General features: G+C 52.2%; 8 protein-coding genes across 8 annotated transcripts; 5 read left to right on the top strand and 3 right to left on the bottom strand.

The window, feature by feature from the left end:
* Window positions 1-742: 742 nt before the first annotated feature.
* On the top strand, window positions 743-1,959 carry BDQ94DRAFT_133374 (uncharacterized protein). The gene is made up of 2 exons (XM_026764267.1): window positions 743-1,646; window positions 1,716-1,959. Exon 1 carries the CDS (start codon window positions 846-848, stop codon window positions 1,596-1,598), a length of 753 nt encoding a protein of 250 aa, XP_026632645.1. The 5' UTR covers window positions 743-845; the 3' UTR covers window positions 1,599-1,646; window positions 1,716-1,959.
* Window positions 1,960-2,357: 398 nt separating this feature from the next.
* Window positions 2,358-4,800, top strand: BDQ94DRAFT_133379 (phosphatase PAP2 family protein). The gene is made up of 5 exons (XM_026764268.1): window positions 2,358-2,835; window positions 2,899-2,925; window positions 2,983-3,473; window positions 3,531-3,542; window positions 3,602-4,800. Exons 1-5 carry the CDS (start codon window positions 2,771-2,773, stop codon window positions 4,330-4,332), a joined length of 1,326 nt encoding a protein of 441 aa, XP_026632646.1. The 5' UTR covers window positions 2,358-2,770; the 3' UTR covers window positions 4,333-4,800.
* Window positions 4,801-5,346: 546 nt separating this feature from the next.
* Window positions 5,347-6,006, top strand: BDQ94DRAFT_165320 (uncharacterized protein; the record flags this gene model as incomplete). Its single annotated transcript, XM_026770268.1, has 2 exons — window positions 5,347-5,421; window positions 5,482-6,006. The coding sequence occupies 2 exons, from the start codon at window positions 5,347-5,349 to the stop codon at window positions 6,004-6,006; spliced, it is 600 nt and encodes a 199-aa protein (XP_026632647.1).
* Window positions 6,007-7,139: 1,133 nt separating this feature from the next.
* Window positions 7,140-9,691, top strand: hxB (putative molybdenum cofactor sulfurase protein (HxB); the record flags this gene model as incomplete). Its single annotated transcript, XM_026770269.1, has 2 exons — window positions 7,140-7,215; window positions 7,296-9,691. The coding sequence occupies 2 exons, from the start codon at window positions 7,140-7,142 to the stop codon at window positions 9,689-9,691; spliced, it is 2,472 nt and encodes an 823-aa protein (XP_026632648.1).
* A 426-nt stretch (window positions 9,692-10,117) lies between these two features.
* On the bottom strand, window positions 10,118-10,808 carry BDQ94DRAFT_165322 (mitochondrial 54S ribosomal protein mL59; the record flags this gene model as incomplete). The annotated part of the gene is made up of 2 exons (XM_026770270.1): window positions 10,118-10,159; window positions 10,239-10,808. The coding sequence occupies 2 exons, from the start codon at window positions 10,806-10,808 to the stop codon at window positions 10,118-10,120; spliced, it is 612 nt and encodes a 203-aa protein (XP_026632649.1).
* A 522-nt stretch (window positions 10,809-11,330) lies between these two features.
* On the top strand, window positions 11,331-16,861 carry BDQ94DRAFT_156243 (dead box ATP-dependent rna helicase; the record flags this gene model as incomplete). Its single annotated transcript, XM_026768602.1, has 10 exons — window positions 11,331-11,399; window positions 11,482-11,697; window positions 11,765-11,868; window positions 12,382-13,746; window positions 13,917-13,926; window positions 13,957-14,023; window positions 14,269-14,480; window positions 14,529-14,573; window positions 14,610-16,618; window positions 16,708-16,861. 10 exons carry the CDS (start codon window positions 11,331-11,333, stop codon window positions 16,859-16,861), a joined length of 4,251 nt encoding a protein of 1,416 aa, XP_026632650.1.
* BDQ94DRAFT_7188 (M1 family metallopeptidase) lies at window positions 16,819-20,496 on the bottom strand. The gene is made up of 3 exons (XM_026776389.1): window positions 19,872-20,496; window positions 17,414-19,784; window positions 16,819-17,337 (listed from the first exon to the last, which is right to left on the bottom strand). Exons 1-3 carry the CDS (start codon window positions 20,306-20,308, stop codon window positions 17,215-17,217), a joined length of 2,931 nt encoding a protein of 976 aa, XP_026632651.1. The 5' UTR covers window positions 20,309-20,496; the 3' UTR covers window positions 16,819-17,214.
* A 726-nt stretch (window positions 20,497-21,222) lies between these two features.
* On the bottom strand, window positions 21,223-23,530 carry BDQ94DRAFT_133392 (high affinity methionine permease). Its single transcript, XM_026764269.1, has 5 exons — window positions 23,209-23,530; window positions 22,887-23,118; window positions 22,377-22,827; window positions 22,053-22,317; window positions 21,223-21,985 (listed from the first exon to the last, which is right to left on the bottom strand). Exons 1-5 carry the CDS (start codon window positions 23,309-23,311, stop codon window positions 21,387-21,389), a joined length of 1,650 nt encoding a protein of 549 aa, XP_026632652.1. The 5' UTR covers window positions 23,312-23,530; the 3' UTR covers window positions 21,223-21,386.
* Window positions 23,531-24,156: the final 626 nt, after the last annotated feature.

The raw sequence follows: 24,156 nt of genomic DNA on the forward strand, positions 1-24,156 counted from the left end.
ATACCTGTCATTAAACATCTAAGAATGATATTGGGGGAGACTACAGAGAATATCTGTCCCTTGTCCAGCAATAAATGGGCTATATAATGACAGTACGTTTGTGAACCTATATATTTGCCATAATGGGAATCATCACAGTGCGGCGTTCTATCCTTCAGCATGATTGGAGTCGCTTTGAGGAAGCCGGGAGCCTAAGAACATTTTGGAAGAAAATTTGCTCTATTCTACCCACCTGCCCAGATTTGGAATAGATTCAGACAGAAAGTATGTCTTATCTTTGACAAAAGAGGGATGCTGTCGATGCTCCCATCTATCAGCCGCGAACGACATTCAAAAAGCGATGGATATATGAGAATAAGCGACTGCGCTTGCAGGCTTACTAATCACATTGTGACGCTGTGTAGACAGCACCAGATACGAGTGTGTGCTCCGCGAACAACGAAAGGCAGTCCATGGGTTAAGGGTCAGCAGCAGTGTGCTTTGATGGCTGTGCATTGCTGTGGTGTTGACTGTATGAAGGTGAGGGAAGGTGAGTGAACAAACGCTAGAATTGCTAACGCTTGGTAATAGGGTCTAGAAACTCCGGATGAAGTGTCATCCTTGATATCGCCCCGGTAAAATGTACTATGATAGTGACCTGCGAAGAAATATCCTTAAAGCCGGTCATGATAAAGTCCGGTTAAGTCCAGGTAGTGAGTGCATTTTAACTCCGATTAAATCCAGGCCTTCAGATATATATAATGGCAGTTAATTGATACCTTGCCCCTTCTCTTTTACTTCTCCAGATCATCTTACCAAAGTATCCAGGGACTTGGTTGTACGCCCTCCAACGTATAACGTTCATCATGACTGTCATGAAACCATTAATCCTAATCACCGGTGCCAACCGGGGCTTAGGGTATGCCACGGCCAAACAGCTTACCAGAACCAGTAAATACCGTCTCCTCATTGGTGCCCGGACGCAAGAGAAAGCCGAGGAAGCCATTAAGGAACTAAGCAGTTCCTCCGACGACCTGACGCCAGTGTCACTAGACCTTAACAGTGACGAATCCATCAAGGCTGCTGCCACCTTTGTTCGGGAACGGTTCGGTTCGCTCGATATCCTTGTCAATAATGGCGGAATCAACCGATCCTCTGACCCCAACGCCACGCTGCGCGAGACCTACCGCGCCGTGTTTGAGACCAACGTCTTCGGGGTGGCCGTCGTAATCGAGGCTTTTCTTCCCCTCCTCCGTGCTTCCCAATATTCTGATCGACGCATTGTCAACGTTACTAGCGGCCTCGGACAGATTGGGATAGCCTACTCGCCTACCTCGGAGTATAGTGCCAGGGTCTGGGAGCTGCCAGTCTACCGAAGCAGTAAATCCGCCCTCAACATGATGAATGCGGTGGATGCGGTACGCCTGCAAAAGGAGAACATCATGTCAGTCGTGGTCTGCCCGGGCCACTGCCGGACGGACTTTGGAGGAGGCCGCGGTGTCAAGTCTGCTGAGGAAGGGGCACGGCCTATTGTACGCGCGGCAACAGAGGGTTCCCCGGACGAAATGTTTGGGAAGGTCGTGGAGGATGAGGGGTATTTTGTGGAGTTTGGGTGGTAAATGCCACAATGATGGAGGAATTGGTCATTTGCAGTGTATTGTAACAGTCTTCGGGAATTGAACGAAAGCCACCACTCAACATTCATTATTGAAAATAAAGATCAAAATAGAACATACTTATAGTACCGTACTGCTAGATCATAGTGATAACCTATATTCTGTAGTTGACGGTTGACTAGATGAAGATGATGGTGTAAAGATGATGGTGTCATGTAGATCTATATTCAGCAGTCATGACAGGCCGCAGTTAAGTCAAATAGTATCAGTGACCACTGTAGGACTAACTCCAATTGAGTACTAGTTTAACAGGGCTAATGTAAATGGCATCTCAGTGGAGATCTCCCAGAGTCCCGTTCTGAAGTGTTACTTTTAGCCCACAAAGACTAAAAGTTGGAACTGCCATCCAATTCGATTCAATAGCGAGTAGCTTACATAAGCATACAATGTGAAAATGACCGAAAGAGCGTTACAGGCCGTCTATGGGATCCACCCCCAATATTATTGTATCATAACAGCGGCCATACCGAGCCAAAGCTAACCGCCCGATTGTCGATCAAGCAGGGTCTGTTCACTAACACGGCCCATCATCTGTCAATGACACTCCGTGCCTAACTGCATTCCCGGCCCAGCTACTCGATGGTCAATGATATATTGCTATTCTAATGGCTATGGCCAGCCAGACTTTCCATTCGGGCTATGCTCTACGGGCAACAAGGTTTAATGGCCCATACCGGGCTCTTCCATTGAAACGAGGCAGCCAGCGGTTGACCGAGCCGTGGTCGAGCCGATGTACTCTGGGCGAGTGGGTCGGCGAAAGAGCTGCAGGCAACGAGTATTCAGACCTCCCCCATATTTAGTCGCCCACAGCCCCATGCTTTGTCTCCGTTTCATTCTCATTGGTAGGTCACAAATCAGGGACTCAGCCTTCTCCGACTTCTTTTATTGCTGTCCTTTCGCCGCTGGGCAGATCTCAGTGGACACTTCAGCTGTCGACAGACACTCTCACGTGCTCTTATTTTCGCGCGCACACCGGTCGCATTAGGCTGCTCTTTTTCAAGGAAAATAGATGCTTTGGAACACCGGCCAGGTCTTTATATATCCGAGCTGTGAAGAAGGAGAATTCTGCCCCTCACTTATTGCATTGTGTCTTAAACAAAGTGGATCCTGACCCGATGGACCGTCTACCCGATAAGTTGCCTTTCTCAAAGCGGCGCCTGAAGCAGCGGGTCATTCTATCGTGAGAATTGAACTCCAAGGAGAGGAATGCTACCTCATCGCTAATATGAGTCGTCCATGGCAGATATATCTTTGACTATGTTATCCTTATGTTAGTTCTTCCTGTTGGCGGATCATCGACGGCGTTTGCTAATAACCGCTGAAACAGTGCGTGCATTGGAGGCTTCTACGTCCTTGATTCTATTGAACCATATCACCAGCACTTTTCGTTACGAAATATCTCGATTCAGTATCCTTATGCAGTCCACGAGCGTATAACCATTCAGGAAGCCCTCTGTATCTCCGGCCTGGCACCCCTCGTCATTATTATCGTCTATACGCTATTCATCGACGGGCTTTTCTCGCACCACAAGACGCAGCATCCAGTCTCGGGAAAGAGAAAGTTCACTGGTCCATATAGATGGAAGGATCGGTTGTGGGAGCTCAACTGTGGTATCTTGGGACTCTTGCTCTCACAAGGGCTGGCGTTTGTCATTACGCAGGTGCTGAAAAATGCTTGTGGAAAGCCCCGGCCTGACTTCATTGATCGGTGTCAGCCTCGCGCAGGAAGTCAGGACGCGATACCCGGACTGTCGAACTCCACTATCTGTACTGGCGAACATGCACTTATCAAAGACGGCTTCCGATCATGGCCTTCAGGTAGGACAGCGCTTCAAAAGTTCTGAACAGGTTTCAAATGCTAATCTGTGGTGATAGGACATAGTAGCTGTGAGAGACCCACCTACCGTTTCGCAAACGCGCATTGAGAACTAATATAATTATTACAGCTTCATTTGCCGGATTATTCTATCTCACGCTTTGGCTTAGTGGCAAGCTGCACATAATGGACAACCGCGGCGAGGCCTGGAAGACACTCTTGGTCATGATCCCGTCTCTTGCAGCAACGCTTGTTGCGGTGAGCCGTATTATGGATGCAAGGCATCATCCGTTCGATGTCATCACTGGATCGCTCCTAGGTATTATTTGCGCCTGCATCTCGTACCGTCAATATTTCCCTTCACTCAACGAGCCTTGGAAGAAAGGACGCGCCTATCCCATCCGGACATGGGGCAGGGATCCCGTGGGGCCTGTCGAGACTGTCCGCCTGGTGGGTACTGATGGAAGCACTGCCGCTCTGAGGAACCCGGAGGAGGAGCGATTGAATGAAGCTCCTCAGTCGAAGACGACCGGAAGTGATGCTGGTAGGCCCTTGTACCTACCGGAATCTAATCCATACACTACAAACATGTACGGCTACTCAAGACGTGACGAGGACGACAACTGGTCGTCCTCCAGCGAGGATGTTGCTGGTGGATATGAGATGCAACCTGGCTATGCCCGGACACAGAACCCAGCGTTGAACGGACCAACGGCGCGACTCGATGTTGATACGGCGTACCACTCCCAGACCCCTCAGGTCGTACTTGGTGCCGCCACTACCCACGAAACACCGGGCGCGATTCCGACTCATGCGGACCGAGGGCGTGATCTTACAGATATGCCGTACCGGGAAGTCTGAAACCCGAGTTTTGGTTGATTGGTCAAGGGTGTATTTCTTGTCATTTCATAGACTTACCTTGTCACATTAAGAGGCTTGGATAGTGGATCTGGTATCATACCGAGAGGGCAGAATTCGGCCACATTATTGGGATGTGGAAAAGGAGAGTCCGCAACAGCTTTTCTTCTCCTTCCCCTTGCATCAGTTAAAAATAGTCCTAAGTACTTCCTTGGTCAATCCAGGACCCTGCCACACAAGAGGCAGAAAGCGTTCCTGAGGGCTAGACCGGCGCTCAACCGTGGCTCGAGCACCTCGTGGGCCGGGCAGCCCCACCCACGGGCCAGCTATGGCAACGGCACTCCCAAAGGCAAGGATGGCGGTAAACACCGAACAATTATCACCAAGGACTGTATGCTCAATTGAAAGAATACTATACCCTTTCTGCTGATTGGAGTAGAATAGTTGTCAAATCTGGTAATTCAATCTGACTTCTAAATAAATTGTTGAAACGTCCATTGAATCTCGCTGTTTCAAGGTCGAGCAATAGAACCTTGTTTTCACGCTGAGATCCCAGCCACCCCGCAGCCTGAATCGCCCAGCCTCCTCTGTCTTTCTCCGACTCGCATATTCATCCCCGTCCGGTTCCTCTTTTTTTCTTTTCTGCATCTCCTCTCTGTACTGCCTTGGGCTGGATGCATCATCTGTACCTTGCTTTCTCTAGCACGTAACCGGCTGGGCTCTCGTGCCTTTTGAGTTGGGCTGCATCTGATCGACACCTAACCAATACTCCTCTATACGTTGTCCGGCGCAACCACGGAATCTCTCTCGACACGGCGCTTCACTCAAGACGCCGAACATAGCCAGATTGCGTCGTGAAAATATCGTCTCGGTCGGTCTACGAGCCGCATTTGATGACGTTGTAGCTGCCGCCACGTCTAGCCCAGACTCCTCCTCTTTACGCCTCTGAGCATCTGATCCTAGTATTTCAATTACACTCTTGAGAAGGTCAATCCGCAATCTGCGCCCACCGACAACATGATTGGCAGTATATTCTTCATCTGCAACCGCATTCTGGAGCTTGTCTTCGTGATTCCGATCATCGGAATGATGGTAAGTGCATTCCAACCCTAACCCAATCTCAGATGGCCATGTCTAACAGCATCGATCTAGGCATACTTCGTCCATGGCTACCTCAATGCAAACCAGATTACCCCTGCCTACATTCTCGTCCTCTTCATCGTCAGCGTCATTGCAGCTTTCTGGTGCCTCGATACCTTGATCCGCTTTTCGACCACTAAACGCTCCGCCATGTTTGTCGCTTTCATCGACCTCCTCTTCTTCGGTGCTTTCATCGCGGGTGTCTATGAGCTGCGTTTCATTGCAGGGGCCAATTGCTCTCATTGGGATGGAGGTTCGGTGTATATTTCGCTGGGTCCCTTTGGATACTACGGCTACAGGACCGATAACCCGCTGTCCTTCCACATCGACAAGACTTGCGCGATGCTGAAGGCCAGCTTTGCACTGGGGATAATTGAAGTCGTCTTCTTCTTCTGGACAGCTATCCTGGCTCTCGCCATTTACAAGCGTCCGGAGGTCGTTGTCAAGGAGACCACTGTCCGTCGCAGGAGTCACAGCAGTCGACGCGGTCACCGGCGCCACAGCAGCTCGGGTCGGCGGCAGCAGTATGTGGTATAGAGGCCATTTGGTTACGAGGTAATGGATATGATGGGATGATACGGTTTAATGATTGGAATGGATAACGTGCAACGAACGACAGAAAAAGAAATTGATTCAAACGAAGTAACGAAGGAAGGCATACCGATGGCATGAATATCAGCTATCAACGTTGATGACCTGCGATTGCTATTGTTTCATATATGATGATAATGTTTTCATTTAGCCGCTGTTGGCAAAGCTATTTGTCTATTTTCTACAACATCTGGCGCTACCCGACAGTGTTCTTGTTCTAGCTGTTTTTCTCACTGTGGTAATCCCTATAAGATATGCGAGCTATGCTTATGGAAGTAACTTACTTGCTCGTTATGTAGACCCCTACTTGATGTTCTGGCCGTTAATGGAAAGTTGTAGTATTGTAAGCTATCTTAATATGAGAAGATAGCCTAGTATAAAAACAAATCTATACCCTTGACATACAAAACAGTAATGAACACCTCCTCACCACCACTTTTGAGCAGCGTCATTACTGCAGAAAGTAAATCCCACTGATCTTCGGACCCGGCCGCTCCCCGCTCTCGATAAGCAGCGCAAAAGTGGGGAAGCTTCGGCGTGCTGGTCGGGCTGAACACGCTCAGGCTGGTTTGCAGGTAGCTTCTCTCTCCAGAAGATTTATGTATCAGCCACTTCTCCTAGGCTCGAATGCTAGTCTTCCATTGAATTTTATTCTACTCTCGCGTTGCCAACAGAGACTCAAATTTCGGGTGTTGAAGGTAGTAGTAGTCCGCGGCTAGCCGTCGGCAAGTTCGTCATCGGTAAGCTCCGACCGATTAGCCTTATCGGCAACGAGACTAAGTATTTCTATTCTTTATTTCTGTTCCTACTTCAATCACCATACGTTATATTAATTTAGTCTACTTGCACAGTGATTGACAATTCTAATACTACTTAGGTCAAGAACCTTATTGGACTCGTGTGTTTAGTGGGAGTTTACATATCCATCTGTGGTTCAGGGAGCATCCCATATGCAGTGAATCAGCGGTCGCCACCTCACTTTTGACCCTTGCCAGCAATGCAAAACTCGACCTTCACCACCCTGCAACCATAATTCATCATTAACTTGCAATTAATGTCGTCTGGAACGGTCCACCAGGATGACAGACAGGGGCAAATGCCAATACCCGGATGATGTGGACGTCATCCGGGAACGTGAATATCCCTTGCTCAAAGGTAGGCCGCGTGCTTGGATGGCTTCTATGCAATTCCAACAATAGATGAACGTACGCTCAGTTATCTAACTACGAAACCAGACACGACATATCTTGACCATGCAGGTACTACACTCTACGCCAAATCCCTGATTGAATCGTTCTCCCGAGACCTCACGTCGAACCTCTACGGGAACCCCCATTCCATGTCCGCACCCTCACAGCTATCGACCCAGCGCGTGGATGATATTCGTCTACGGGCCCTTCGTTTCTTCAGTGCTGATCCGGAAGAATTCGATCTTGTCTTCGTGGCGAATGCTACGGCCGCAATCAAGCTGGTTGCCGATTCTTTCCGCGAGTCAACACCGCAGGGATTCTGGTATGGATACCATGTGGATTCACATACGAGCTTGGTCGGGGCGCGTGAGCTTGCAGGTATCGGGAGCAGGTGCTTCGTGACGGACGCAGAAGTCGAGAGCTGGATCTCTCAATTAGATACAGAACCGGTGCAAGGTCCCCGACTTTTTGCGTACCCTGCGCAATCGAATATGAACGGCCAGCGGTTTCCTCGTGGATGGTGCGGCAGGATACGGGAGTCAGCCAAGGACACTTACACGCTTCTTGATGTCGCATCGCTTGTGTCGACATCCCCTTTCGACCTCAGTGATGCTTCCGCTGCGCCTGACTTTGCCGTTCTCAGCTTCTACAAAATCTTCGGGTTCCCGGACCTTGGTGCGTTGATTGTTCGCAAGAGTGCTGGCCACATCTTCGACAAGCGGAAGTTTTTCGGTGGAGGAACGGTAGATATGGTTCTAACACAGGGAACCCAATGGCATGCGAAGAAGCAATCTTCAATTCATGAACGACTCGAAGACGGAACGCTTCCGTTTCATAATATCATCGCATTGGGCTCTGCATTTGATACACATGAGCGCCTTTTTGGATCTATGGATAATATTTCTTCACACACCCGCTTCCTAGCGAAGCGACTATACGATCGCATGACTACATTGAGACATTACAATGGGGAGAGTGTGTGCCATGTATACAGACCATCACACTCTGACTATACCGATACTTCCACGCAAGGACCAATTTTGGCGTTCAACCTGCGAAGCAGTCAAGGTGCCTGGATTGGCAAATCCGAAGTGGAGAAAATGGCCAGCGTTAGGAACATACAAATCAGATCTGGAACGCTCTGCAACCCGGGAGGCACGGCGGCCAGCCTTAACTGGTCTGGAGCAGACATGCTTCGGCATTTTGGAGCAGGCATGCGTTGTGGTGATGACCATGATATCATGGACGGGCGACCTACTGGGATACTGAGAGCAAGCCTTGGCGCGATGAGCAACTTGACTGATATAGACACTTTTATGGGTTTTATCGAGGAGTTCTACGTCGAGAAAAGCCCAAATGTGTGTGCGTTGGTGCCACCACTGGAAGCCAACCTTACTCACCGGTCTGGTTTCCATGTTGAGAGCCTGTCCGTGTATCCCATAAAGAGTTGTGGTGCATTTAAAGTACCTGACGGAAAGCGCTGGGAAATTCGACGAGAAGGTCTGGCATGGGATCGCGAATGGTGCTTGATCCACCAAGGCACAGGTACAGCTCTCAATCAAAAGAGGTATCCTCGTATGGCTCTGATACGGCCATTTATCGATCTCAGTCATGGTGTCTTGCGCGTTACCTGCGGGTCTATACATTCTCCAAGTCAGAAAACGCTTGAAATCCCTCTGGACCGCGAGAATAGCAACCTTACAACCACCTCATTATGCCAGAATAGCTCGAAACCTTCTACTGTTTGCGGAGACCAGGTTATTGTGCAAGCATATTCATCTCCCACGGTGTCCGCATTCTTCTCCGACTTTCTTGGTGTGCCCTGTACACTTGCGAGATTTCCGCCTCAATCCTCCACCAGACTTGCCGAACCCAGACGTGGCCTCGGCAGCAGAAAATCACCACTTCGACCAGCTATGCCAGGCGCATTCCCTCAAGATACCCCGACCCCTGAGGCAGAACGAAATCCCATCTTACTATCCAACGAGAGTCCAATTTTGCTCATCTCCCGCTCATCCGTGAACCGTCTTAACGAAACCATCAAAAGCAGTCCTACAACCACAAATAGTACTGGACGCAAGAAAGCCGTAGCTGCCGATGTATTCCGTGCGAACATCGTCGTTGCAGAGGATTTCCCACAGCCGGTGAGCGCAGGGCGACCGTATATAGAAGACCATTGGGAGAGTCTGCGCATCGGGCCCGACAATCTTCATTTCAACGTGCTTGGATCTTGTCAGCGGTGCCAGATGGTCTGCGTCGATCAGCTTACTGGCGTGCGTGGCGAGGAACCATATTCGACGTTAGCAAAAACGAGGAAGAGTGGGAACAAGATTTACTTTGGGCGACATTTGGCGATTTCTTCTAATGGCGATGGGAATAGCGTTAATTCAAGGACAGTAATGGTGGGGGATGTTGTCACTCCGTCTTACTATGGGCCATGAATGACGAATCATGATCTGCTTTTAGGTTGTGGATAAGCATTGCATTGCATTGGAATGTGTATTAGATTGGAGTATCGCTAGTCATAGCTTGGGCGACATTGTATCTTGAAACAAGGCGGAAACCCCCTTTGAGAAGATGGGTTGCATTCAACATTCTATTGATACCATTTCCATTCACGCAGACATTCAATGTGCATGATTTTGAGAAACAAGCTATTTGTACAATAAATACATAAGAGAACAAACTCCCGTGCCGAACCCCGACAACAATGATTCAATCGAAACTCTCCCCGAGCTGGATGGACGGTTGGTTGGCCCCGGCTCGACGAGATGTATAAAATAGGACAGATGCGACATTATGCAAACCTCGGATCCATTCCACCCGAGGCGAATAAAAGAAGATAATACATCCAGAAGCGTAAGCCTTTACCGCTTGGGCCACGACTTCCAGCCACGACCGTGACCTCTCTGTAGAGTTAAGTGATATCAAGTCAGTGCACCATCCTGCATACCGAACAAAGGAAAGGAATAGAGAGGGAAAACTAACCTGCTTCCACAAACGGATCATCTCCGGCATCTCCATCATAGCCTTGCGTCTGTCCTCCAGACGAGCCTCCATTGTCCTCTCCCACTTGTGACCCTTGACCTTCTGTCCGATACCAGTACCCTTGATAGCCAAACCACGCTCCGCACGTCTCGTCTCCTTAAACTCCGTCGACTTGCGGCCAGGCGGCAACAATGCCTCAACGTTGTATTTGATCGCCAGCTTCACCAGCTCCGCCTGTCGACGCAGTCCAATCCGGGGTCCGAACCACTTGCCGGTGCGGAAGTTCTTGCGCGGCAGGAACGGGTTGGGGTGCTTGGAGTCGGAGTGCAGGATGGCCTTGGAGGGAGAGAACGCTTTAGGATCAGGACGCTTGAAGCCCTTCGCATCACGGTTGGGTGTGTAAGGAGAGGGTAAATCCTCGACTTTGACGTTGACGGGGGCACCTGTTTCGGGGGCTTCGGGGCGTGGTGCTACGGCTGCGGAATAGATTTGCGGAGGATAGCGCGCGAAGAAGTTGCGGAGGCGGATGGGGAGCTTGGATACCAAGCTGCTGGTTTGTGTGGTGGCCATTTTGGCTATTGTGCCCGGTGCCTCTCCTGTGAATTGGGGAGGAAGGGAAGATGGGATGGATGGGGCTTCTTTCTCTCCGGATAATTCGAGCTGGTGGTGATTCTTTGGATGTCCGCGTTGAGAATTGCAGGAACTGCGCTAAACCTCTTTGGGATGAGGCTCGGGAACTCGGCGAAAAAGAAAAGAGCAAAGAGAATGAGTTAACTTACTGTAAACTGGGTTAACTAACTGGTTACTGCTGCTACTGTTGCTGCTAAACTAGTAGGACTTGTGGCTGGTGCTTGTCTTCATCTCTTCGCTCTCTCTCTCTTCCGTCTTCCTCGCTTTCTCTCCCCCTTCTTCTCGCGCGCTTTCTTCCTCCCTCTCTTCCTGGTCGCTTTATATCTCCGCTCTTCCTCTTATCTTGGTCGCTGGATTGCTCCCGATCCTTTCCCTTCTCCAACAGCGTCCCGTCCTTGCTCCCCCTTGTCGCGGACCATCCTTGTCACTACTCTTTTGACCCCGACCACACCAACTGCCATCATGGCGGACTACAACTATGGAGGCTCCGAGGAGGAGAATGCGGAGTTGAAGAAGCTCGAGACTGAGTTGGTATGATGCGATCCTATTTATCATCTCCTCGATCGGCGGGGAATGCTGCATCACATATGCTAACCCATACGTTGTCGTACAGCTCGATGACCCGGATAACTTCGAAACCTGGGAGAAACTGGTTCGCGCTGGCGAAGCGCTCGAGGGCGGAATTAACCGCAACTCCAACCCCCAAGCCATCACCACCGTGCGCAATGTTTACGACCGCTTCTTGGCCAAGTTCCCGCTGTTGTTCGGTTACTGGAAGAAATATGCCGACTTGGAGTTTTCCATCACCGGCACTGAGGCTGCGGACATGGTATGCATGGGCTTGGCCTGTTCAGATTTGACTGAAGTTGATTGGATTGCTGATGCTTCTTTGACAGGTGTATGAACGCGGTGTCGCTAGCATCTCGCCCTCGGTCGACCTGTGGACCAACTACTGCTCCTTCAAGGCCGAGACCTCCCATGACGCTGATGTGATCCGAGAGTAAGTATAGTAGAGCTGCTTTCCTTTCCCATCCCCCACGTAACCGTTACAAACGCAGCACGGACATGGTTGTGATACCGGACCCGCGTGATGCAAATGTTCATTTGCACCAGTCCCCTCGCTGACGGGTGAGATTTCACCTTACCCGGACTCTACTGGAGTTTACTTCTCACCCATGGCTTCTCCAGGCTGTTTGCTCTCTCTCTACCCCTTTTGAAGAAACATTTACAGTTGATTTCAAGCCAAGCACCTCCCCTGCACGGACACTAAACACCAGGACTTGTGTTCGGGTGGCACCTATTCTGCGCTCGAAGCAGACGGGGGAACATAAGTTTCATCCACAGTTTGACCATCCTAGTCGTTCAATTGTTTGGGCTCGCACTCATTGGGAATCTGACGCTCATGTTTGCTATCCTTGTCACTCCCCTTTTTTCCCCCTCCACTCCCCCATCTCCCCAGCGTTGTTCTGATGGTGGTGTACCCGCTCTGATACTGACGTTCTCCTGTTTGCAGGCTCTTCGAGCGTGGCGCAACCAGCGTTGGGCTGGATTTCCTGGCCCACCCGTTCTGGGACAAGTACATCGAGTTCGAGGAGCGCCTGGAGGCTTTTGATAAGATTTTTGCTATCCTGGGCCGGGTGATTCACATCCCCATGCACCAGTACGCTCGGTATTTCGAGAGGTACAGGCAGTTGGCCCAGACTCGCCCTGTGGTGGAGTTGGCGTCTCCGGAGACTTTGACCCAGTTCCGTGCGGAGCTTGATGCTGCTGCCGGGCATGTGGCCCCCGGCGCGAAGGCAGAGGCAGAGGTTGAACGGGATCTGCGGTTACGCGTAGACAGCTACCATTTGGAGATCTTCTCCAAGACCCAGACTGAGACCACGAAACGTTGGACATACGAGTCGGAGATCAAGCGCCCGTACTTCCACGTTACCGAACTCGATGAGGGCCAGCTGAACAACTGGAAGAAATACCTCGATTTCGAAGAATCCGAGGGCTCCTATTTGCGAACCCAATTCTTGTACGAGAGATGCTTGGTGACGTGCGCTCACTACGATGAGTTCTGGCAGCGTTACGCTAGGTGGATGGCCGGTCAACCTGGCAAGGAAGAAGAAGTGCGCAATATCTACCAGCGCGCCAGCTGCCTGTACGTGCCGATCGCCAACCCAGCCACCCGTCTTCAATATGCCTACTTCGAAGAGATGAGTGGCCGGGTGGATGTTGCCAAGGAGATCCACGACGCCATTCTCATCAACCTGCCCAACCACGTCGAAACGATAGTGTCTCTGGCCAACATGTCTCGCCGTCACGGCGGACTCGAGGCTGCCATCGAAGTGTACAAGAGCCAGTTGGATTCGCCACAGTCAGACTTGGCTACGAAGGCGGCACTCGTTGCAGAATGGGCTCGCCTGTTGTGGAAGATCAAGGGCTCTCCCGAAGACGCCCGTCAGGTCTTCCAGACCAACCAGCAGTACTACATGGACAGCCGGCCCTTCTGGACCAGCTACCTGAACTTCGAGCTCGACCAGCCCACGAGCTCGTCTACAGAGAATGTCCAGTATGAGCGCATCAAGCAGGTCATCGAGGACATTCGGTCCAAGAGTACCCTTCCCGCCGATGTGGTGCGGGAGCTTGTTCAAATTTACATGGTCTACCTCCTTGAACGTGGTACCAAGGATGCTGCAAAGGAGTACATGACCCTGGACCGCGAAGTGCACGGACCGGCATCCGTGTCAAAGATGAAGGCCGCGGAAGCGGTGCAGCTGCCCCCAGCTCAGCCGGTTCCTTCGGCGACGCCTGTGGCGGAAGTTGTGGTCCCGACACCCCCACAAGCTAACCCTTATGCCTACTATCAGCAGACACCGGTCAACGGTGGCATGTGAGTCTGATGGCAAGTAAAGAAAGCTGCTGAATCCGGTTGGTGCGGAAACGCCCAACCACAATCTAACTCCTCGCCAAGAGGATGGTACTCTTTCCGCTCATAGCTTGTGAAAGGCTTGCTGATATGTAGAACAATAATTTCTCTTCTGATGTGTGTGCAGCTTTCAGCGAATGGCGTGTTGAGTGAAAGGCGAGACGGCATCTGCAGCGTGCAGAGAGCCGCTTCTCGACTGCTCTTCCCGATATGATGGGATCCGGTTGGGTGGACCTTATGAGTTTGGACATTGTCCTCGTGTATTCTAATGCGTAGGTAGCTTTCGTTCCATACATGTGATTTCAGTTACCTCAATAAATAGAGTGTTGCAGTATTCGTACAATATAGAGCCTTATCTACATTCACGTGATCACATATTGCGCACATGGCCGCTGTTCCCCACCGTAGAACATGGCCAGGCCGCGGGAGACAAACCAAGTAGTTCTGCGCCGAGCTGCAATCCATCTCAGGCTTCATCCTCTGCAGTGGCCATGGATGATATTATGACTAACAGTTCGTCGGAGGCGCGCCCTCCTATGCCTCCTCCGGAGCCCATCGAGCGCCCTCCTACTCCCCCGCCACCCCCTCCAGAGGATTCCGCCCTCCCTCCGCCGCCGCCAGACACGTCCGCGCCTCCTCCACCGCCGGAAGATCTTCCACCTGCGCCGCCGCCGGAGACTGAGCCCAAGAAGAAGAAGGTTGGATGGGGCACGAAACGACCAGCCCCTACGCCGCTGAGTGTGGAGGAACTCGTACGGAAGAAGCGAGAAGCTGATGCTGCAGCGGCGAAGGTACGAATCAGCTCCGAGGATTCCATATAAGCTCAGATAGCTAACATCCCACCTCTCTCTACACAGCCGAAATTTCTATCCAAGAAAGAACGAGAGAAGCTCGCGCTGGAAAAACGGGCTCAAGAAGTCGCAGCAACCCGCAGACTAAAATCCGAGCATGCCTCTAATGGCGTCGACAGAAGTGCTACGCACTCGCCCTCTGTCAGCTCCGAGGGCCCTAACGGCGATGCGAGATCCATCCCCACTGGCCCTCGAGCCATGCGCAACTCAGACGCTGCCCCGACTGCCCCGGCAGCCATGCGCCATTCACAGTCCCATAACAAGAACTACGACCTCGCGCCACCACCTCCTCCGAAATCCATGTCCTTCGGTCTGACGAGCGGAAAGGGCGACAGCCGGTTCGTGGACGAAGACGAGGCCGCAGCGCAAGCAGCCCTAGTGAAACAAAGATACATGGGTGTCGACCAAACATCAAACTTCTCCGCCAAGAAGAAACGCAAGAGAACGACAGACCGAAAATTCAACTTCGAGTGGAACGCCGAAGAAGACACCAGTGGCGACTACAACCCGCTATACCAACACCGACACGAAACCAACTTCTTCGGCCGTGGCCGTCTCGCCGGCTTCGGCGACGACGTCGCAGAATCCGTCGCCCACAAATACGCCCGCGCCCTGGAAGACCGTGACCGCGAAGCAGGAAGCATCCGCGCCAGAGAAATCCTCGAGATGGAGCGCCGCCGCCGAGAAGAAAGCACCCGCAACCAGCTCGACAAACACTGGAGCGAGAAGAAACTCGAGCACATGCGCGAACGCGACTGGCGTATCTTCAAGGAGGACTTCAACATCAGCACCAAGGGCGGCAGCGTGCCCAACCCTATGCGCTCCTGGGACGAATCCAACCTCCCCAAGCGCCTCATGGAACTCATCAACCGCGTGGGCTACAAAGAACCCACGCCCATTCAACGCGCCGCCATCCCCATCGCCATGCAAAACCGCGACCTAATTGGTGTCGCCGTCACCGGTTCCGGTAAAACCGCCGCCTTCCTCCTCCCCCTCCTCTGCTACATCGCGGAGCTCCCACGCATCGACGAATTCGAATGGCGCAAAGCCGACGGCCCCTACGCCATCGTCCTCGCGCCGACCCGCGAACTGGCACAACAAATCGAAATCGAAGCCAAAAAATTCACTGGCCCCCTCGGCTTCAACGTCGTCAGTATAGTCGGAGGTCACTCCCTCGAAGAACAAGCCTACAGTCTCCGCGACGGCGCCGAAATCATCATCGCCACCCCTGGCCGTCTCGTCGACTGCATCGAGCGCCGCATTCTCGTCCTCAGCCAATGCTGCTACGTCATCATGGACGAAGCGGACCGCATGATCGACCTGGGCTTCGAAGAACCCGTCAACAAAATCCTCGACGCCCTCCCCGTCTCCAACGAAAAACCCGACTCCGAAGACGCCGAAAACCCCCTCGCCATGTCCCGCCACATCAACCACGACCAGCACCGCTACCGCCAAACAATGATGTACACAGCCACCATGCCCACCGCCGTCGAACGCATCGCCCGAAAATACCTCCGCCGTCCGGCAATCGTCACGATCGGCTCCGCCGGCGAAGCCGTCGACACCGTCGAGCAGCGCGTGGAAATGATCGCCGGCGAAGACAAGCGCAAGAAACGTCTCGGCGATATCCTCTCGTCGGGAGAATTCCGCGCCCCGATCATCGTCTTCGTCAACATCAAGCGCAACTGCGATGCCATCGCTCGCGAAATCAAACAGTGGGGATTCTCCTCCGTCACATTACACGGTAGTAAAACACAAGACCAGCGTGAAGCCGCCCTCGCGTCCGTTAGGAATGGAACCACAGATGTCCTGGTGGCTACAGATCTGGCGGGTCGTGGTATCGATGTGCCGGATGTTAGTCTCGTCGTGAACTTTAACATGGCGACGAGTATTGAGAGTTATACGCATCGTATTGGTCGTACCGGTCGTGCCGGGAAGAGTGGTGTGGCTATTACTTTCTTGGGTAATGAGGATGCGGATGTTATGTACGTTCTCCCCCCCTTCTCCTCTACTTATCTAATATTCTATGCCCTTGGCGTTGTTATATTGTGGATGATACTAACAATGGGATTAGGTACGACCTCAAGCAAATGCTCATGAAGTCGCCCATTTCTCGTGTTCCGGAGGAATTGCGTAAACACGAGGCTGCGCAGTCGAAACCTACGAGGGGTTTCTCTTCAAAGAAGAATAATGAGGAGGGTGGTGGTGGTGTGAAGGCGGGATGGTAATTTATCTACTCTTTATGTTTCTGCCTGCCTGCCATTGAGAGGTGGATGGATGCCTGGAAGAAGTGGTATCGTTATGGTATAGGAAAGGATTATATCATATCATATCATATGATGAGGAGGAACTGCTTCCACTGCATTAATGCCGTTATGGGCACGGCGTATGTATCATACCTTACCAGCGAATCTTATAAACTTCAATACACTCAATATGTGGAGATGCGAGTTCTTATTTTCTATCTTTTTTTTTTCTCTGTTCTAATTATACACCCCGAACATAGTCGGTTGGGTTTCATTTATATTCTCATTTCAATCGGCATTCGCCATACTTCCGAAATATGTCATGCATGTCTGATTTACAGCTTACCATTGTAGCTGTTGGCCTTGAGCCACGACTCCACGTCCGCCCGGTCACGCTTGACCCAGTTGACCTTGGCCCGGATCGAGTCGAGACTCTGCTCAACGGCACGGTCGAAGCCCTATACGAGAAAATAGTTAGCACATAAAACTTGAACAACACAGGTATAACTAATGAAAGGATGGGATGGAGCCTACCTTAGTGTCCTTGCTTTGGAAAAAGTCCTGCACATCCTTCAACTGCTCCTCAGTGCAGAAGCTGGCTGTGCTGAGCTGCACCACCGTGCCCAGCATACCGAGAGACGGAGGCAGACGCTTGTAGATGGCATCCCAGTTGTTCTTCAACCAGGACCAGCGAGCCTCGATACCCGCAGGGTGGCTGCGGAGACCACCCAGGGGCATGTAGATGTCCTGGTTCTTGACCTCGTCGCCGCTGGCCAGGTCGAGAGTGCGCTGGATCAGGGCGGGGTCTTCGGCGGCACCCAGGCAGCGGAGGGCCGTGGTCTTCTCATCGGAAGTGGGGGCATTGCGGAAGCGGTCGAGGACGACGTTGTACTCCTTCTCGCCACCGTTCTTCAGCACAATGCTGAACACGCTGCCGCGGATGTTGGGGTGGATGGCGTTCTCGTCGCCGGCGGCGAACCGCTGGAACATGTCCTGGGCGGCCTTGACGACGACCGGGTCCTCAGCCATACCGGCACTGCCGAACATCAGAGCCTTGAACTGCTGCAGGATGTGGCCATCCTTCTCCGAGAATTCCCATCCGAGCTCGTGCGCCTTGTGGCTGACCAGAGAGCGCTGGAAGGCCTTCAAGGCGTCCCTGGTGGAGACATCCTCGAACAGCCAAGCAGCCCGCAGAGAGCCAACACGAGTCAGGATCTCGTTCCACACGATGAACTCAGCCTCGCTGTCGAAGCCCTTCAGCAGCGACAGCAGGCCGGAGGTGCTCTGGAAGCCGGACGCGGCCAAGGCACCGGCATCGGCAATCATACCGGCGCGGTCCTCGACGCTCAAAAGTCCGCCCTTGGCCGCCTCACCCAGTTTGGACAGACGCTCCGGGGTGTACGAGGTGCGGTAGATGGCGGAGTGGTCCGCGTTGAGCTTGAAGAAGTCAAGGTCGGGCACCTTGAATTCGCCCTCGCGCTCGGTCAGCATGGTGTCCTCGTCGATGCCATTCTTGGTGCGCAGACCCAGCATGACGGGGTAGAGCGTGGTGTCCTCATCGGGGCGGACATCGCCGGTGCGCAGGAAACGGTTCTGCTTCAGCTTAATGGTGGAGTTGCTGGGGTTCTCCGAGACAGTCACAACGGGGAAACCGACTTTCTTGGTCCAGATGTCCATGACCTCCTCCACGGGCTTGCCACTGGCGTTAGCCAGGGCGGCCCACAGATCACCCGTCTGGGTGTTTCCGTAGGCGTGCTTCTTGATGTAGTCGCGCACACCCTGGATGAAGACATCCTCACCCATGTACTTGGAGATCATGCGCAGAACGGAGGATCCCTTGGAGTAGGAGATGGCATCGAAGATCTGGTTGATCTCATCGGCACGCTTCACGGGCACCTCAATAGGGTGACTGCTGCGCAGCGAATCCAAGGACAGGGCGCCCTGAAGGGTGTCGATGACATACGTCTGCCAGACTTTCCACTCGGGGAAGAAGCTGTTGCAAGAGTACCAGGACATCCAGGTGGCGAAACCCTCGTTGAGCCAGAGGCCATCCCAGAAGTCCATGGTGACCAAGTTACCGAACCACTGGTGGGCCAGCTCGTGCTGGACGGTCTCGGCAATACGCTCCTTGCGGGCAGCACCGCTGGTCTTCTCATCCAACAGCACGTCCACGACACGGTAGGTGATCAGACCCCAGTTCTCCATGGCACCAGCGCTGAAGTCGGGCACGGCGACCATGTCCATCTTGGGCAGGGGGAACTCGTTATCGAACGCCTTCTCGTAGAAGGCCAGAGTGCGGGCGGCCAGGTCCAGCGAGAAGCGACCGTGCTCAATATCCTGATCCGGGGTAGCATAGACACGGATAGGGACGCGGAAAGCCTTCGTCTCGATGTAGTTGAGGTGGCCGACAATGAAGGCGAGCAGGTAAGTCGACATGACCGGGGAGGTGTTGAACTTCACGGCCTTCTTGCCGCCGGCAACCTCGGTCTCACTGGCGACGTCCATGTTGCTCAGGCATGTCATGCTCTTGTCTGCCACCAGGGTCACGGTGAACTTGGCCTTCAAGGCGGGCTCGTCGAAGCAGGGGAAGGCGCGGCGGGCATCAGTAGGCTCCATCTGGGTGGTGGCAATGTACTTGGTCTGACCATCGGCAGCCTTGTAGGAGGAGCGGTAGAAACCGGCCATGTTGTCGTTGAGCTCACCAGTGAAGGTCAGCTTCAGCTGGGCGGAGGAACCGGCGGGGATGGTGTCGGCGAACTTGATGGTCGCAACCTGCTGGTCCTGGTTGAGGGTGATCTCGGGGTTGGAGGCCACGACGGCGCCTTGGGAGGAGACGACGGCATTGTGGATCTTGATCTCGTTGGAGTTGAGGGAGATGGAGGTAGTATCTTCAGCGACGTCGAGACTATATTCCCGGAGAGTTAGCTACTGCTCCAGATGGCGGGGTAACCAGCTAGGGTTCATGGGTGGGTAGGGAAGAGCATGGACATACTCAATGACGACGGTACCGTCATAGGAGAAGTTGGCAAAGTTAGGTTCGAGGGTCAGGTCATAGTGAAGGGGCTTGACGTTGGTGGGCAAGACCTCACGACCACCGGGGACGTTGGTCGAGCCCGTCACCTCTCCGCGTCGAGCACCACACATCCTGCGATAGGAACAGTAACGTTTGGAAGCTTGAGAGAGGGGAGCACGACGAAGAGAAGAGCGATGGAGAGGAGGGACAGTAGAAGAGGAAGAGGAGGAGAAGGAGGTGAGAGAGGAGGGAGTAGTAGTAATAGTAGATAAAGAAGCAGTGGGGAAGTTGAAAGTAGAAGTAGAAGAGGGGCGGGGAAGAGCAGAGAGTCGGTGGAAGCGGAGGGGAGCAGCAGCTGCCCTTCTGTTGCTGCTGTTGCTCAGCGGGAGCCGTGCGGAGGAGGGAAAGCGACGCATGGGAACGAGTCTTGATAGTGAGAGAAAAGACAGATTGACAAAGAAGAGACACACACACACAGTCCCCACCCAGATAAACAACCCAAAAAGATACAGCGGATAGTAGACAAATCAAAAGACAACAACGACCAAAAAGATTACTGATACAATGAGGTTATTCCCTCCTTCAATCAATCCATCAACAATTCATCCAATCTCGAAGGGAAAGAAAAGTTCCCTTTTTGCCGCGGGAATTCCGTCGGTCGTCCGTCTGAATCCGGCAGGCGGTAATCTTACTATGACTAACACGATCCAGTCATCTGACCAACTAGTCAGCCAAAACTGAGTAGCCTACTAAATCAGGCAATCAGCTCCCCCCTGGCTCAACACCTTTCCTCTTCTGGATGTCAATAAGGGCTACTCAACCAGGGTTTCTCCGCATCACATGTCACCCATCTTTTCTCCCATTTCTGCGTCCCTTTTCCTTTTCCTTCTTTTTCTCCATACATATTACATTCTTTCACGCAGGTCTTCTCCATACAGCCGGTTGCCAGATTTGCCTTCAATGGTAGATATTTCTCTATCTGGCAGTTGGCTGTCGAGCTGCTCCTTCGGGAGCAGTGACTTGCAAGACGGTCCACCAGCCAGTTTGAGGGGTTCATGATTAGAGGCATCTGATGCTTTCTTCCGGTGAATGGGCTTCCATAGAGGGCTGGGACATACATAATTATACATTAATTATTTTAAGAAATCTATACCAATGGCACATTTATGATTCTATGTTCAAGAACAGTATTCAGCAATATCTCGTCGATTGTTGAAAGGAGCTTTAGCTTTAAATCTAGTAATAAAACACAAGAGGTATCTCGAAGAAAGACAGCAAGTCTATCAAAACAAACCCATTTCTTCCCTAACAATCATTCCCTTTTTCCCTTCCCTCCAGCCAAAAAAAAAAAAAAGACAAAAAACTCCGCACCCATGCAAGATGATATGTGTAAACATTATGATTATGCCCTAATAAAGGCATTGATGTTGAATCGTTGCGTCATAATTGAAACGAAGCAGCAGTCAAGCAGTGCATCATCCACTAGGGAACCCCTCAGAAATGGTGCTCTCCCTGCTGCTGCCCCTCATGCCTCAAAGCCTCAGCCTGCTCAATCGGCATCTTTGTAAAGACACTTCTGGACCAGCCATCAGCATCCACGACCGACTCCTTAACAAGGATATAGCGACCAAAGCGAGGCATCAGCACCGCCCAGACTAGATAGTAAATAGCGCCGAGGGCGAAAATGCCCAGCGCCACCACACAGTGCAGGTAGTAAGGCAGGCTGTTGTAGACGCTCTGTCCGGCACTGGGGGGCACGTAGGGCGCCACCACCAGGTACATGTTGGACAGGCAGAAGAAGATGGTGACGGGGAGTGTGGCCCGAATACCGGGGGACCAGTCCGGGAAGTTCTTCTCCTTGGTCAGATAGATGTAGATGAGACCGCCGGACACGAAGACGTTGACGATAGACAGCGGGTACGAGATCAGGTTCACAAGGAAGTTGTAGGCATCGCCTGGAGGAGGGGCCAACATGATGATCACGGACACTACCCAGTGCTCGAAGAGGCCAGCGGCGGGCGAGTTGAACGGCCGGTTGCTGGCCCAGATCTTCGACAGAGGGAGGACTCCTTCGCGACCGAGGGCTTGGACAACTGTTATCATAATATTAGCTTCGCTCGACGTTTGACGCGATATAGGGAAGGAATGGTATGTACGTACTTCGTCCTTGCGAGAAGATGACCGACAGAACATTACCAGATGCAGACAGGGCCACAAAGACCGACATCACCTTCTCTGCGCGCGCACCGAACATGTTGCCGAAGAAGGCGGCGGCGACGGTCTGGCCAGAGGACAGGAACTGCTCCTTCGGGACAGCAGCAAAGTATGCGATGTTGCACAGCATGTACATGATACCGACGGAGATGATGGCAATGGGGGCGGCGATCTTCAGGGTACGGGTAGGGTTCTTCGTCTCGCTCAAGGCCTGCACACAACAATATTAGCAACCTATCACAGACCACGTACACAGTCAGAACAACATACGTAGTTGGCATTGGAGTACCCGATGAAGGACCAGATGACATTATACAACGCCATGACAATGCCATAGCCGGTGTCAGTGGTACCCTCGAACGCGTTGGTGAAGTTGTGAGGAGGATCGATCTTCATATGGCCGCCGAGAGCCACCCATCCTGCGACGATGACGAAAAGGATGATGACCAGCTTGACCACACCCAAGAAGTTCTGAAGCATGAGACCCCACTTGACAGCGAAGGAATGGATGAGGAAGGCAGCGGTGATACAAGCCAAACCAATACCACGCTGGTTCCAGCGATCCACTTCGATGTCCGCCGCGTTCAGAATATACTCGCCAAAGACGACACTGTTACTGGCGGCCCAACCCAACAGGACTGCATAGGCCGCGTACATGGCCGTCATCAGGAACTTGGGCTTCTTGAAGACATATTCGAGGTAGTTCTTTTCTCCACCGTTCCTATGAGAAGTCATTAGCCTCAAGTTCTACCTACCCCAACCGTTCAGGATAAAGCATACTTAGGAATAGCAGTACCCCATTCCAAATAAACAGCAGTACCAGCCATGGCAATCAAAGTACCAATGACCCACATGATCAGAGACAGACCAACACTACCCGACAAAGACAGGATAGTACTCGGGGTAGCGAAGATACCAGTACCAATGACACGGTTGAAGATCAGAAAGGAGGCACTGATGACGCCAATCTGGCGACGGTCATCCGGAGTAGCCTCGAAGACATTTCCTTCATCTAGTTTCGAAACAGTCAGGGCAGATTCTTCATCACTATGCCGGGAAACCTTGGGAGAGACCTGGGAGGAGATGGGACAGTCACACATACACAAGCCGGAAACGCCATCCGTTCGACGAGGGCCTTCCTCAACGGCCTTGGCGTCGGGCAGGATGCCCTTTTGATACGCAGATTCCACAACTGGGTCCGTCATGGTAAGAGTTTCGTGGTTGTTAGAGAAACCCAAGACACTGGAGTCCACGAGAATGACAGGTGGAAGACCGGAAGACGATCGTCCAGGACTATATAGTCAGTGCTAGGAGCGCTGAGAACAGGCCAGGGCCAGGTGCGAATGAGCGGCTATCCCCGGAGGCAAAAACCGTAAGACGCGATGATGTGCTGCGACTAAATGTGATGCAATCCAAAGTGAGCAGGGTCTGCTCGTGATGTGTATGGACACGATGGCCAAGACTAGCAGGTAAGACCCCTGTAAATCCGGACAGGAATTGGTAAAGGTGTCTGAGCGATGGAGGCAAAATAAGAAAAATTTGATGTAAGAGAAAATCGAAAAAAAGGTGGAAAGCAGTATTATGTTAGGGCACGGGTGTCATATACTCCAAGTATAGATCACGACCGAGTCCCCCAACAGGTTGAAAGAAATGTTCTAGAAAAACTGAAGTCTTGTGAAAGTCTAAAGTAAAAATCACGAAGAGGAAGAAAGAAGTAATCTAAAGGAAAAGAATGACAAGCTACGGGTGAAAGATCACGACAGCGACCGAGACAAGAGGAAGCACGGGCATGACAGACACCCGCCATGTGGTGGGCGAGTCTCGAGTCATCTTCCTTCGGGATCCCGTGAGGCAAAAGGGGAATTTCTTTGGTACAGAAGAAAAAAACTTCTTCTGGGCGTCGGAGCGGAACCCGAACGAGGGAAGCTCTCCACTCCCTGCCCAAACTTCTCAAACCTCTCAAGCCACGGCCCAGACACCAAGAAGATGGTGAACCGTTCAACGCCGTCGGTGCAATTCCTATGACACACCAAAATCAATCACGCAATTT

The sequence above is a fragment of the Aspergillus welwitschiae genome (genome assembly GCF_003344945.1).
Source record: "Aspergillus welwitschiae strain CBS 139.54b unplaced genomic scaffold BDQ94scaffold_1, whole genome shotgun sequence".
Lineage (NCBI taxonomy): Eukaryota > Fungi > Ascomycota > Eurotiomycetes > Eurotiales > Aspergillaceae > Aspergillus > Aspergillus welwitschiae.